This window comes from Rhopilema esculentum, chromosome 1 (genome assembly GCF_057945365.1).
Source record: "Rhopilema esculentum isolate cy_ngs chromosome 1, ASM5794536v1, whole genome shotgun sequence".
Classification (NCBI taxonomy): domain Eukaryota; kingdom Metazoa; phylum Cnidaria; class Scyphozoa; order Rhizostomeae; family Rhizostomatidae; genus Rhopilema; species Rhopilema esculentum.
This window is the reverse complement of record NC_142815.1, coordinates 3,170,211-3,186,388: the sequence shown is the minus strand read 5'-3', so window position 1 is coordinate 3,186,388 and position 16,178 is coordinate 3,170,211. Positions and strand designations below refer to the sequence as shown.

Sequence of the window (16,178 nt, the reverse complement as noted above, 5' to 3'; positions counted from 1 at the left end):
TCATTATGATATTCACTACCAATCATCATCAATCATATCATAAACATTATCACTATATATATTTATCTTTAATTATTCGTCATAAATTATCTTTAATTATTTATCATAAATTATCATTATATTATCATAATCAGTCATTATCATAATCATTACCAATCATGATCAATGATATCATCAACATTATCATTAACAATATTCATCTTTAATTATTCACCATATATTATTTTTAATAATTTGTCATAAAATACAATTGTCTTTATTACAGTCAATCAATCCTATATTCATAGCAATCATCATGTTCAGCATCAAAACTTCCACTCTATTTTAGAATTTTGAATTAGAATTTTTAGAATTGGAATTTTAAAGGCAGTCTGTCCTCCATTGTTCTCGGAATCTCTTTTCATGGCCACGATTTTCATTGTTAGTTTAATCACAAATAACCAATCAATTGTTTTGGTGTTAAATGTCTAAGTTAGTTTCGATTGTCACTCACAATAACTAACGTCGGATGCTAAAAAGGCAGAGTAAGACCCTCTGTCAAGGCGAGGCTTTCAAGTTAGAATTAGCCAATCACGAAGGGGACAGACTGCCTTTATGCAAACGAAATAACCAATCAATGCATTGCAATGCACATCAGTGAGAGATACAGCTTCCTAAACATTAAACACAGTACATAAGTGATATGAAATGTATATTTTGATACATTATCTATATCCATATGTTTTCGGATGATATTCAATTGTACTATGATTGTATTAATCTCTTCTGTAGGGAGGCGGTTCAAATCTAGCAGTAAAAACAGCAGTGCAACGATACGCTCGGTAAGTGTTGCCTCGTTATCATTATTTTCATAACGAGGCAAAATACTGTTTAGCAACTTTGAGTCACGTGTGATTTCAAAAGCGCGCGAAACTATCACGTCACCCGACAACGGCATGACTTCTAGGCGTCTTCAATGTGATGGGGAAGGGATTCTTCACCCGTTTAAGGCCAACGACTGATAATATGATATGCTATTCAATCATAAACGGTTACGATATGATAGCATAATTAATTGATATTCTGTTTCTGATAAATACTGTGATCCGAATAATATCGGGTATCCATAAGATGCAGGAAACCCGATGCAGTTCAGCATATTGTACGTCGATGATAATAAACAAAGTTCGATATCATTAAATAAGGACATTTAAGAGTTAAATATATTTGTGATATTTCTAGCATATAACTTTCAAATGAACAAAGTCGTTATTTAGCTAAATTAATTTTTAACATTACGTTGTTGAATTGAAATGCCAATGTTTACAATTATTTTGTTAACTATAAGACAAAGATAATGAATGAAGTGAAGTATGGCGTTACCTAACTACTACTGACCACCAAAAGTATTTTTAAACGATTTAAAGCCACTTTTACTGAATGACATAAATTTTGGATGTGTCGTACCCTCACACCCCCGTCAAATCTGTCCTTGCCCATATACATTGAAGATTTGTTTAGCGGTTTGTTATAAAATGCTCGGTACCATAAAGGCAAAGCTTCACACGTTTATGTGTTCCCAAAGATGTTAATAATTTCTGATTTCCTTCAAAACTGGGTCTCGTCCTTTCGAGGTTTTCAAAGGAAGTCTTATCTTATTACTTCCAACTCTGATTTGCGTCCGAGGTTTTTCGTATGGTTTGGCTGCGGTGTGAAGCTTCCGGTACGACGCCATGTTTAGGCCAGACATCATGTTTCAGATTAAGTGGACATCTCAAATCTGAGTTAAATACATTTCTTCATAATTGATAACTTTTTTAAATGATAACAACTTTTAAAATGCAGCTTTTTCAAGGGGTTTTTTAAATGCGAATACGAGTAAAGTTAGGTTAACGGTAGGTGCAGCAAAACGATCTTCAGGGCAAGGCAACGTCTTAAGACAAAATGGCGGACTCGTTGTCTGGTATCGACGTGGCCTCGATTGATAAGAACAATGGGATGTAATGTAGCGAAAGTTTCCTATTCTGAGAACGACCTTTTCCTCAGAACTTATAAAGAGGGTCTAAGCCCCCCTCTTAATAAGGGAACACATGTTTGGTTTGGCGAATTTTGGGCTGACAACTCGTTATTATCCTATAGATTTTCTTTAATTAACGATTTTTCTATCAGTATTTTTGAGCTGGTGAATAGTTTGAACGATTTCATAAGCACACATGAGAATCTTTTTCATCAATGAAAGCATTTTGGAGATTTTCGGCTTCTAGAAGTTTCCTACAGCACTTTGGTTGAAAATCTAATTACATTGTAAAATTTTCTAATACAGCCAGAAGTTTCGTTCAAGCCAGAAAAAAAACCTCTAAGTCACAAGGGAGCAAATTGCTACCCTTTCGTGACAGAGCAATGTAAAAGCAAAATAAATACCAGAAAAAATTTGATGTACGTAGGGATGGGGCCAATTTATGTGATTTTTGGCTAGGGCAGCTTGTGAACATCTCAACGCTCTAGAATCAGGAGACATCAATGCACCAGCAGCTGAAATATCAATAAGTATCAATGGAATGGGGCAAAGCAGCAGCTGATAGAGAATTTTCTTCGACAAGATCAGGATGGTTGCTCTCTGCTGCTTTCCTGTCAAAAGTCATTTTACATTACTTACATTTCTTAAGCATTCTTAACTGCATCACCCTCCCCCTCTCCCCCTCCTCTCCTCTCCCCTTCTCCCCCTCCTCTCCTCCCCCCTCTCTTCTCTCCCCCTCCTCCACTCCTCCGAACAATACACTACTTACAATTCTTAAACATTCTTTACTGCATCACCTTCCCCCTCTCTCCCCCTCCCCCTCCCCCTACTCTCCCCCTCCCCCTCCCCCTACTCTCCCCCTCCCCCTTTTCTCCCCTTTCTCTCCCCCTCCTCCACTCCTCCGAGCAATTATATTTTTAGACAATGTTTAGAGGTGTCCTGTAGTCCAGCTAATTCATTTCAGAGAACTATTATATTCAACTCTACAGCTCGCATTGTCTTACTGTTGTACAGAATTTAAAAGTGGCCATGAGAGAAGCAAGCATTTTGAATCTGTTATTTTTACTAAAACAACAATTATCAAACCGGGCGTGTCAAGGATTTTGACAAAGATTTTTGACGTTCGGCTGAGAAGGCCTACTGTACTTCCATCTTGATGTTTTCTGAATTGTTTCCATTTTCAAACATCCGCTGGGTTCCGACACTCTACGTATTTTTATTTCTTGTTGGGAAGACAACTCTAAATTCCTATTGTTTATGGCCATTGTTCCAACCATTTTCCTGAACCAATAAGAAAGTACATCATATGGACATGCGCATTAGTGGCGGTGCCAGCTACTGCAGAGTGGGAGGGTAATGGGTGTTGCCCGTGAAACCACGCCCTATTTGCCTCGCTTCAGTGCTTTGTATCAGGTCAAATTCCCTTAGGAAATATGATCTACCCCTACCTAGTGTTTTTAATCCGTTTTTAGACGAAATATGTAGACCATGTTTCGAATAAAGTAGGGGGGTAATTACCCCCCCCCCCCCAAGCCACTCCTTGGCGCCGCCACTGATGCGCATTAGCGGAAAGGCAAAATTAACTTCCAATGGCAGTTAACAGCATTTAATCAAAACTATTTTATATCATAGTTGCAAATATAAACCAGAATTTTCTTCTCTCTCTTCTCATGAAATCCATTTCGCTAAATTTCCCTCGCCTTTGATTCAAAACAGGCTTATTCCTATAAGTGCCACGAAAGTTTCTACCACAGAATATATTATTCACTGTAAAAATAACGACACTGACTTTAACAGCGGATGTCATCGTTTAACGTCAATCTGCGAGTAAAGATCAATAATTAATACCATCCATCAAACTTGATGTGCTAGAAAACTTCACAATAAATAGCTGTGCTTTGTAGTCCAATTCTACTTTTAATCTAATTAATATCCACAGTGCCGTTATACTGAGTGGTGACCAAAGTATTTTTTATTCAGTTTTCAAATTTCTAGGCCCATTAGCTTCTTCAATGAACTTTACTTGTTTATAAGGCTGCCCAACATTCGCAATCTACGAAGTATCTCACTTTTTTAGGTATTTTCATTTTTTATAACTTTATTACTTTCTGACAGCAATCAGTATTTATGACAGCACTATCTATTTGTGTTACAATAGTAAGCAATACTGCCGAGTCTCGCTAATTAAGTAATATAGCCCCTGTCTTATTAAAACTCGCGCAATTCAAACTTTTACTATTTCGAACAACTTGTTCAGGCCCCTTGAAAAACTCTAACTATAACCTTATAACACAAACGTCTACATTTCGAGCTTTTCATAATCCCAACATTTTGATTAAGCCTCAGGCAGTTCGAATTAAACGGAGTTGACTGTTTTATTATTTCTTTATTTATTCAACGATAAAAGTGTATTAGAAAGATTGAAAATAAGCACTGGAATACAGTGACAGCCGAAGATATTACGAATCGGTTTGGGAGGGGGTAAATGCTTTGGGCTCTAAACATGCTGCAATGTTTAGACCAAGATTGCTAGATTATAAGTACGGTTCAAGGAAACTTTAGGAATAATTTGTGGGCTAAGCCCCCTCAGACTCCCAGCTTTGGTGACCCCAAACTGAAAGTGGTTTTCCATGTTTCAATACTCAAAAGTTATTTGAAATGACATCACTAGTTACTAGCTCCCTTAATCGCCCGCTGTTTGTAAACAATGGAATCACCGAGGCATCACGTGTTCCTTTCGAATTCACAACAAAGTCGATTGATCGTCGACGTTGCCGCACAGAGTTTCCCGTACGATTTTTTATGGGCTTGAACATAAAGTTGGGATCGCTCAAGAAGAAGTTTCAAGAATCAGTCTGTTAGCAGCTGGTTGTGTTCGGAATTTAACACCTGTCTTTGCGTTCTGTCGGCCACAAAATACCACAGGGAGCATGGCAAAATTCCTGTTGACTATGCCGGTAAGCGAAACCATTGCAATGCTGTGTATATTTCATATTCGATCGCCGTTCAATTAGGCCATTTTTATTTTGATCTTTCGATCGCTCAACCCGCATTTTGCCATAGCGAAGCGAGAATTTCACCTATCTAATCTATGATATTTTGTTATGAAAAACGAAACGCCCGGCCTTCTTTAAAGCAATTTAGCAAACAAAGAAATTTTTCTCCGGTTTGTGATGTTGTAGGTCTCAGTGCGAGATTTCAAACTTTTTCGTTGATCAAAATCAAATAAGCAGCCGTGTTATAGATAAAGAAGCTTGTGGAATACAAAAATAAAAACAGTACTGCATGAAAAGAAGTTTGGACATTTTATAAGCTTTAGATCGAGCGGTTTTGTAATGTTGTGAAATCCTATCTTGTTTCTACATGCGGTAGAAACCCTATCCTACGTTATTGATAATTTTTCAGTCTTCAACTAGTCTCTCATGTTTTTAGTTTGGAATTACTATTTAAGAATACAACGGCAAAAATTATGTTAAATCTGACGGTATTTTTACCACAACAAGATTTGCGAAACCGATCATTTATATTTTCTCATGACAAAGCAAAGTTTCTTTGCCAAACAATTTTTGTTTATTTGTTTGTCTTTCATCTTGTTTGTTCTAACCTGTCGGCAGGTTCACCGGCTTTCGTTTAGTGGAAACTTATCTTTAGTTCTAGCAGGAAGAACGAAGAGCTTTTTGAAGTTCAAGAAATGTTTTCTTTATCCGAAAAAATGGTGTTGAATTAGGCAAAGGGGCATTGAAAAAGCCATGATGGAATCAAGAAAATATTTTAGTAATTAACTATGAACTGAAATGATCCCTAGCATAGCCTTCATGCCCACTGTGTCATGTTGAAATCAAAATATCACAGCCATTTCGTTTTTTTGTTTACTTTTGATACCTGTTACAGGTTTCTACGCATATAATGCTCAAAGAGTCCAAGATCCTCGTTCACTTTCCTGTGAGTAGACACAGTGTAAAATAAAGGGCTTTGACACCTTTGGGCAAAATCCAGTCTCCTAAAATTGTACACGACCTCATAATTTTGAATTCATGTTTGTATAACTTGATTCAAGACCTTATCCGGTTTACATTCATTACTGGCGATAAAATACATTCCTGTAAACGAACTCCTCATAGCAATCCAGCAAGTATTTTTCAAGCCAAAGGGATTTTCTGAGCCGTGCAACACACAAGGCAGAACAATGGCCCACGTGCGACGTTCAATAACAAAACCTCAAATCATGAGGTTGATTATTCTCAATTGATCAGCCTTAGATTTGGCCAAAGGTTTAACAAAACAGAGTGGTAAAGTGCTTAAATACCTCAGAGTTTCATAAGCGTGTAGGCTTTATTTATGGTTTCAGTATTGCAGTTGGTTTTTGTTTGGTGAATTGCTGATTGTTTTCACGGGTGTCGAAGTTCGATGGAATAGAGTTAAGGGTTTCTGTAGTGCGAGGAAAAATGATTATGGTTGGAGCGACTGAAGATGATTACAAAATTGATTGGTTGATTGTAATCATAAATAGAGTGATTGTGGTTATGATCATAGCTAAGATGCCGATTAGGGTGATTGTTTTGATGGTTACGAAGAAAATAATCACGTTTGTAATGATTATTATGATCATGATAACGATGATTCTGTCGTTGATTCGTTGATTACGCTGATTAAAGTTGATCTATTCAAGGATGTAGTTTTATGAAAAGATCAGCTCAAAAGAACCTTTTCATGAAAATAAGAACTTAGAAAAATAACAGCCCCCCCCCTGAATCCCCTTATCACTACACCCCTGCCATCTTCCACAAAATTGTAAGACTGTTTTCCCCTCCCACCTCACATAAATGCCAATGTCTATCTTGCGTATTTTTCCAAAACAAAATCGAAGTGATTTCGTAAACTCTTCGTAATTTTGACTAAAGCTTCAGACAGACTTATTTGTTGCTCGACCCTTCCACCGTCCCCTTACCTCCCCCGCCCCCTCAAAGAGCGTATACAATAACAAGATCTCATCAAACAACATTGCTTCAAGAGGGAGGGGTCAAATACAATTCTAGTAGATTACTGTCAATAAATTTGTCCGGATTTTATTATTGGTCTCAATATATTTTGTGAAGGGTTGTAGCTAACATGGCTCAAATGAATGCAATTGTTGGTGATGGACAAAAACTAGCAATGCGTTTTTAAGAGCAAGACGGTTTGCGATTGAAGGAAAGTTGATATGACATCAGAAAACCGATTGTATATTTCACAAGTAATTAAACTCTAACCCAAAGCTTACATTTTACAGATTGTCAATTCCGCCTTTTAAAATGCTTGTCGGCCAATAAAGATGTGAGAATTTCCTACAAAAACCATTAGGCGGTTTTAATCATTATACAACTTTTAAGTTGACTCTAAGTTGTAAAAAATCTACCTTGGTACAATTTGATTTGAGAAGTTTAATCTAATTTTAGATAAACTGCTAGAGGGGATAGAAATTAAAATCTACGATGTGGAGATTCTAGTTCTGGAGTTATACAGCTTTAAACTTGTTTGTAAGAAGGTATGAAAAGAAAAAGAGGGTCCCCTTCACAAGAAATTATAAACAAACCTTAGCAAATAGTAGAAAAAAGCTACCAGTAGGCATTAGCAAAGAGGGTTCAGCCCTCTAACCCCTCCCACAGCTCTACATCCTTCCATGGTAGCTAAGAGCGATAGAAGAGGGTGTAGTGATGTGAAAAGAACATTGGGGGTACTAAAACATTAGTTTTATTTTGTTTCTGGCTAACTAATATAGTGGCTGACATTCAAAATGAGTTTAATGGTTCTTGTTTTAAATATATAACCTTCTTAGCCTAAGGACACCTTGGTTGTGTAAAAATCCGTTATCTCGAACATTAGCTATATCAAACATTCTCTATCTCGAATTATGATTGACACTTTTAAAGTTTGGGGATGACTCAGTGGCTATTGACACGGACTATGGATTCAAGGATCTAAAGTTCGAGTCTTTGACATCATCAAACTTTTATTTAGAATGAGGACAGTTGCCACCCCTCTGTATTTCTAAGCATAGTAATCAAGAGATGAGGTCACGTAGTTCGTGGTATTATGGGTTGAGGACTACAGATCAAAGTCTCCTTTCCCAGGCACCGCGCACCATTCTAAAAGTTGGTGGGCTGAAAAGGGCCTGGCCTAGAATTTTTTAAGCCTTTAGAACGCCATAAAACGCCCCTTATAGAAAATACTTGCTTCATTCCATTAATTTTTTATGAACAGTCCTATTCAGAAATATATTAATCACTATAAAAAACGATTAAACATGATAAGACACCAAGAAAATGAACAAGAAGGGTTCCCAGTCAAGACGAACTGCTATTAGTTATGATCCGTTAAAGTAAACTTTCCAAAGTGGCGTTTGGAAAGTGGAGGGGGGCTATAGCCCCTGCTAGACCAATGGCTGCGCGGTGCCTGTCCTTTCCACGACCAAACTTTAACTTAATGTGAGAAGAGTCGCTAGCTCTAAGTTTCCCCTTGCCTAAGAATCTATGAGTCGCAAGGAATCATGTGGTTATGTCGAGAGGAAGAACCAGGACACTGCTCGATAATCATATTTACTGATTCCCCTAAAAACCACCTTTTGCTTCTAGGTAGAAAGCCTTTTTTCCTGGCATCTTTGTTGCAACAAACTGAAGATGCATGTTTTATTTCTCTCTATGCCTATTTATGTTTTTGTCTTTATTCAAGGTGTACTCACCAACTCCCGAAGATATGTTATCGCAAGGGGGAGATCCCAATCTACAGTATGCATCACCGAAAGGAGGCATATCAAGTGGGGATTCCTATTATATGGGTAAGTCTATACTTTTGCGAATTTTCTTATTTTCGAAAATTGCAATAATTCTTTTAATTGTATCTTGTTTTGCGTCAAGTTTACAATGCGAAGTAATTCGTTGCCCGGAAGGTGCGATTTGGTGACAGGCTGGTTAGTCCGGCAAATCTGCTTTGCTCCCCGGAATGCCGCCCGAATCGTTTTTGAAATTAGTCTCATCAAACCCCATCGTAGTCGTAAAAATTATTTTCCCCTGAAACAATGTGAATCTATTCTTGATTGTTATCTTGTATTTTTGCACTACTCTCTCTACCAACCCCCCCCCCCCTCCCCCTCATACACACACACACTACACAAATTTTTTTTATTCAAATTTTTGTGCTGGATTTTAGTTCATCACCCCTTCAATTTGCTACTTAAAGAGATGCATTCATTCCTTTTCCTATAATTTTCTTATCCTGGGAACAATCCTAACAACAGATAATGAGGGTGGCGTTAAAATAGGGCGTCGGGGTTAGAATAGGATGGTGGGGTCAGAATAGGACGGTGTGGTTAGAATAGTGCAGGAGGGTTAAAATAAGGCGGTGGATTGAGTCCTGGTGCTTCGTTCTCTTTACTTTCAGTGGTCTTCTCCCCCTGCCCTGCATGGTATCATTGCTATGCATTCTCGGCCCAGCAATTTTACCTTTTTCACCCCTTTCTTGAGTTTTCTTCACACAATCAAAACATCATCCTGATTTGCCGCTCCGGCTCAAGTCTTCTTGACTTTCTCGCCTCTGCGGAGTAACAACCTTAAACGTCAGACCGCGTTCGGCAGGGGCCTAAATCATCATAGGTTCCGAAAGATTTTCTCAACGGAATTCGCGTATATACACGATTAAGGGGATTGAGGTGCTGATTGACAAGGACCAGCTTTTGTGCTTCCCTTGTTGGTGTCTCCTCCAAAGCGTTTTGCTGCATAGTTACTCCTAAGATGTCGACTTTAAGCAGCGGTGCCTTAGTCTCCTCCACAGTGTCACGCTACACAGTTCTACGCAATTACGTAGCAGCCTTGATGGTCAAATTCGAGCAGGAACCATACTTCAGGTGGGGAGAAGGGTAAGGGGGGCAAGCTTTTGAGCAAGAAATCATATCTGAAACAGCAAATATGGTGTTTATTTGGAATATTTCTTAATTAAGGAATCCCCTCTCGCAAAAGCAATAATCTCACGGAATTCTAATCATGCCAAACTTATCATTTGGAGAAAACTGTAGCCAAAGAGGGCAAATTGTTTTTAAATTTTTCTTTAAAGGCACAGCCTAATAGCATCTTAATAAATCGAAAATCCTTCTTTTAAAGACGAGACCTTTCAATAGTCACCTCTCATTTATATTTTTTTAAACAAGGTGAAATACATTGAGCTAATGACATTGAGTCAATAAATTCGACGATCCTATGTAAAATAAGAAAAAGAAAGAGAGTCATAAGTGAAACCGACGTCGAGTCAGAACGCACGCGTAATATAAACTTACTTCTCTTTGCATGCTCTCTGACTCCAGCACCAAGGATGCCTGCGCCAGGGGATAGCCGGGACAGTGACCCTCTTGCCCTGGCGAAATTCAATATTTTTCTTTGTTTTACTATTGTTTTTCCCTTTTGCTTGGCGCTTTGTCCCCTTTTCCCTCTTCGAGTGCAGGCTTCCCTGTCCAGTACTGAGGGTTGCCTCACTCAATAAAAGACTCTCTCTTGTTCGTCTCCTCGATAATTTAGGCCTGTTTGCTATTCAAAGGCTACCATCTTGATTCTCCATGAAGAGACCACCAGAATCAAACGCAAGACAAACTACCAAGCAATCTATTCTTTCCATTTCAATGCATTGGGCCTAGCCCTATGATATACATTTCACATAAGATCTTGGGAAGAAATTTTCTCGCTTGGGACCCAGTCCTCTTATAAATAGTGACGTCGCATCGGGGCGGATTGGACCCAGACCTCTTATATACAGTGACATCACGTCCGATCATGGGAAGGAATTTTCTCGCTTAGTACCCAGTCCTCTTATAAACAGTGACATCACATCGGGGAGGATTGGACCCAGACCGCTTATATACAATGACATTACGTCCGATCATGGGAAGGAATTTTCTTGCAACGGACCCAGACCCCTGATATACTATGACATCACATCGGATAATGGGAAGGGATTTCCTTGCAGTGGAGTAACCGTTGTTTATCCTCCCCAGGCCCCTTTGCATGGTATGGAGTTTTGCAATCGATTTATTCCCCTATTGTCGATTTTAAGTGCTTGAGACAAAACAATAAAAGAAGTTAAAGCAGCTTATCCCGGGCCTATCCTTTGCGTAATGCTAGAATTCAAATCATTGTTCGCAGAGAATCCTTCTATGTCGCTTGGGCCGCTCCGCTAGCCTATGGACGCCGAACAGCATTTTTCGCACGTCAGGGGGTATTCACAAATACAGAACAAGATTTTCTAACATTTCCACTGAAGTGGTATTCAATGGCCAGATTCGGATTTCTTAGAAGAAATTTTGTTTATATTAAATTGTTCGTTATATCTGTACTCAAATTTTGACGTGAGCCAAGCATCTTTTGCTTCCGATTTAATACCCTTCTTATGATAATTGAAGCCACTTTGCGACCCTCAATGCCCGCTTTACGATTTAAACGGTGCCAAATTAAGACTACCTCTTGTGTCCCTACTACCCTCTTCGAGTGTACGCTTCTCTGGATAAAAGAACGTAGGTCTTTCATAACAGGATACACTTTTTGCTAATGGTATTATAGAAGCAATACCTTATACACTAAATAAGGGCAATGTTTTTCAGTAGTGAGATATCGTCTCGTTTCTAGACTCCCCTACCCTGGGTACCAGACTCACTATATAGAAAAAAATAGGGTAAGACTCCCCCAACAATTGAAAAGCAAATTAGGAACAATCTGGTCTCAAACTTTTATATTAAATCAAGAACAACCAGCCTGAAAATCAGCTTTCTATTTCCTACAAATATAGGGTCTATACACGAAAAGTTTTATAAGAACACGAGCCTCAAAATTTGCCAAAAGCTAAGAACAAATTAAGAACAAGCTGAGGCTGAGCTGCTGTAAAATGCAATTTTGAACAACGTTTTATCTCATAAACGAGGATTTTTAGCGATGTGTGGGTGTCCTTTTGGTTAATATTCAAACTTGTCGGCAAATGAAGGTTGTCTCACTCATTTTGTTGGCAAATGAGGCCTGAACACCTCCTTAGAGCGAAAAAGCTAGAAATCGCACTGCTTACATCCTCTTAATTTAAAAACAAATTAAGAACAATCCAGCCTCAGATTTTCGAAAAAATTAAGAACAGTCAGCCTGAACTTAAATTTGCTGGTTCTTATAAAAAAATGTATAAACACACATGTACTTCATGTAACGATACAATAGAGGACTAGACACACTCTTTATAGGTGTAGATAAGGGTCGATTTTGCTGAGGAAAAGGCAACTTGAACCAATGTGAACCCCAAATTTTAAAACTCCCCCGTTCTCTGTGAAAGAAACCCTGAGACTCACTGATATATTACTAAAAAGAAAGCCGGAAGCCTAAAATAGCATTTTCACCTCGGCTGTTCCAAATCCACTTTACACCTCCTAAAGTCTTTTTATTTGCAAAGATGCTTATTTCCGTATCCGGAAAGTTTTGATTTCGTGACTAATGTCACAGGTCTTCAAAGGGCTGTGCCTTCGTCAGATCATCACGCAAGGTATCCTTACATGAAGCATCTTCGACTCTTTGGTCAGAGACTGAATCTTCTGGATTTTTGCAATTTTTCAGTTGGAAATATTAATTTTTAAAGCAAAATCAATGGCAGCTTTTATATAGATTGCCCATAAAAGAACGAAAGATCAAAAAGGTTGAAAGGTCACGACCTCTAAACTTAACACGATATACTTTGACCAAAGACCGCGATGAAACTCTTTGTTTTCAGGGGAGAGGGGGTAGCCATCATAATTAAGTTTGACAACAGCCATATTTTACAAAATAAATGCATTTAACTTGTACTACTCAAGTTTTTTTGGGGGGGGGGCAAGGTTCCACGGCCCACCCCCGGTATCTCGATCCTTTCTTTTGACAAGGTATTCAAGTGAACTTTGTGGGTTATGCCAGAGCCTCAGAGAGTCAAAGGATGAAGGACAGGGAACCGTTCCTATTCCATTCTCCTTCGCAATTCCTTCCCCGTTCTTCATCATTTACTTCTTTGAATCGTTTATTACTCCAAAATCACCAGCGCCATCCGCAGGACACAAACTTTAGCGGCCAATGGGCTTGTGAATTGCGGCTGGCCCTTGGGTTAGAGGCCGTCACCACACGCCGTTACATATTCGAATCGAGCTCATAGCCCCGGGGTGCCATGTGCAGAACATAGATTGCTCGATTAGGTAACAAAAGTCTTTTACACGGGAAGAAAATTTATTTTCGCAAACAATGGAGTTGTTTATGGATGCCAAGTTTAACGGATTTTATCAACCTAAAAGTGTGGAATACTATTATATACGTAAGTAGAATTTAAATCAAAGTTTGACTCCTTACTCACCGGCTCGTTTAACAACTTCCTTGTGTAATGTAATTTTTGGCCTAATTTATTCGTGGATATTCTTGCAAAAGGTATGCTGCGGTGTTTACAAGGTTATGGGCGTGTCCTGTGAGGGAAGAAATATTTTCAAGTTTTGTAAACATCATCAATAATAAACGCATTCTTTGTGATCGGGAAGTTTCCGCCGCACTCACTTCTACTGTTTTATTATAATCTTCAGTTTTCATCGGACGCCGATCGATATCTTTAGACAGAAACCATTTTAATTCAAGGAATTCTTGGTGATTGCTACCCCCAGATTAATCGAGAGGACATCGAGTTGTAGACATGATTTAAAGTGGAATTTATAACTTCATTTTCTCATAAATGCTCATAAGATCGCCGCGGCGCTTAAATTAAACTTTGTAAAAGTGGATCGTAGTTGTTCCTTAAGATTTCCAGAAACTGTTTCCATTTGTCGCATATCAACAATTTTTTCTGTTTTTCAAATATCTGCGAACCCGTGTGTCCTATCTTTTTCGAAGCTAAATGCAATTAGCTCTGTCCCTCCCCAATCCATCCTTTCTTTCTCTTGTTAGGGTTTGCTGTCGATCCCCGGGCCTTTCCCTACCATTATCATCTAAAAAACAATGGATGAACAAAACAATTATTCTGTAGGATGACTCGCAGAAAATTGTCCTGCTCTTCCTGCTTAAAATACTATGTTTTATTTCATAAAGCGATTGCAAACTTTGCCGAGCACATTTTGAAAAGCCTGCAAAAACCTTTTTACTGTTCTTCCAATCTCATCTGCCAAGATTTCCAATCTGCATTTCAGCGATGCCTTTTTGTAGTTTCAATTTTGATATTTTCAGCCTTCGAATAAGTGAAAGAAATTTCTTGACCTGGTAAAATTTCCCGTGATTTCAACTCCTCGATGTAATTCGAAACATAACTACCAGATAGATACAGTGAAATACGCTCTTTTTGATATGCTAGAAAAAAAAAGAGCGAGAAAGAACTGGGAACGAAATTCTAGCTTTTGAAGTATTCTTTCTTGAACTCGATCATTGAAACTTTCCCACACTTTTGAATCGCTAATTTTGTGTCTATCTTTATTGGAGTGTGACTTCAGATTTGTTTTTTGTGTCTTTCAAGGTGGGAATTCAGATGTATATGTTCAAAGGTATTATTAACAGCTCCCCTCCCCCCACCTTCATTTTCTTCATGTGAGTTCTAAGGCCTGGGACATCTCACACTTGTCGCTCTAATCTGACGCCGTCAAGTTTGCCGCCCCTTTTCTGTATCAAATCAAAATATGACATCAGAAACTTCGTTAGCCATCGTCATACAACTGACGCCAGTTTGATAGTTCTTTTGCTGTCATTTGTCAGCTGTCATTATCAGTTTTGCTCTCCCTCACAGTCGACTTCGCGATATCATCATCATCATAATACTCATCACTTTTATTGAAATCATTATAATAATAATGACAATCTTCACGGTCATCAGGTCTTTTCGATCATCATTATAATCATGATCATCGTCATGAGACCAACCAAAGCACATTTTCTTCACGTTTAGTTTCATACTAAATTTTGCTGATCATTCTCCCACATAAAATATTCTTCTATTTAAGATATTTTAAGTTAACCACCTACAATTGATTTGCTCTCTATTAACCCCTATTTTCAAACACAAGCTCTGCCTGCAAACCCCAACATCTCTATCCTCAACCTGCATCATTCTGCCTCCATTTTGGGACAGAGTTGTAATTTTAACTGTTAATGGCCACAGGGTTGTGATGCACTTTCGTGCTTTCTGTGGTATCGTTTTGTATATTATGTTCATTGTAAGTTGTTATGAGCATAGATAAAAAATGATTCCTGAAATGATCCCATAAAGCCTACAATGTGTTTGCAAAACTTTTCGAACAATTTCTTAAAATTTTCCGCTCTTCTCTTCGCATCATTTTATCTTCAATAATCGAATATAGACGTATGAAGCATTTCAAAATGGTAGCAGGAGTATAAGAGGAAAGGGGAACCTCCGTTAGCCGTAAATAAGTAAAATGAGTACAGTTTAGGCCTTTAGGAAAAACACGTTTACGTTTACGAAAGTGAAACAAATTTACGTTTATTGAAATCAAACACGCTTACGTTTACGAGAGTCAAACACGTACACGTATATTAAAAACCAGTACGATGACAAAGAAAAAAGACATCATAAATTCGTCAACTTCTTGCTTCATAATAGACAATTCCAATAAAGACGTTAAGACCATTCCATTAAGACAGTTCTAATTTAGGCAATTCCATTACGACAAGTCCATTAAATTGAATTAAATAACGATTCGAATCTGGCTAGAGTCATCGTCAGTATAATTACAGGCGAGAAAAAATCAACTTAAATACGAAAGAGCTAAACAAAGGGATTCGTAGATCATGTGATAAAGAAGTAGGCTGGAGGAGCAATCGTTTTGTATGTTATATTTATTGTATGTTGTTATGAGCATAAATAAAAAAGTCCTTTCTCTCCCTGAAATATATTATTTTGTTCCATGAGAGGTATTGCTGATCATTCTCCAGCATAAAATAGTTTTCTTTTTTAAATATTCTAACTCCATCCTTTTCTCTGCCTTTATCTTTTTGTTTCACGAAAGGTGTTGCTGGTCGCCTTCCAATAAAAAACAGTCTTCCTTTAGATATATTTTAAATCTGTCTGTTTCTCTCCAGAAACTATATTTTCTTGCTGACAAAACCCCAGAACCATGAGCCGCTTTTTCGACGAGATTCGCAATTCAACTTGATCGTCTAACTGTTCTTTCGATTATTTC

General features: G+C 38.1%; 1 protein-coding gene across 8 annotated transcripts in view; it reads left to right on the top strand.

Annotated features, from left to right (window-relative positions):
* LOC135690198 (transcription factor 12) overlaps window positions 1–16,178 on the top strand; it is a 56,453-nt gene that overhangs the window by 27,684 nt on the left and 12,591 nt on the right. For all 8 annotated transcript variants that reach the window (XM_065207675.2, XM_089116252.1, XM_065207679.2 and 5 more), the window contains 2 exons: window positions 772–821; window positions 8,705–8,810. In XM_065207675.2, the coding sequence (XP_065063747.1) occupies window positions 772–821; window positions 8,705–8,810 (156 nt within the window). The remainder of the gene's footprint in view (window positions 1–771; window positions 822–8,704; window positions 8,811–16,178) is intronic.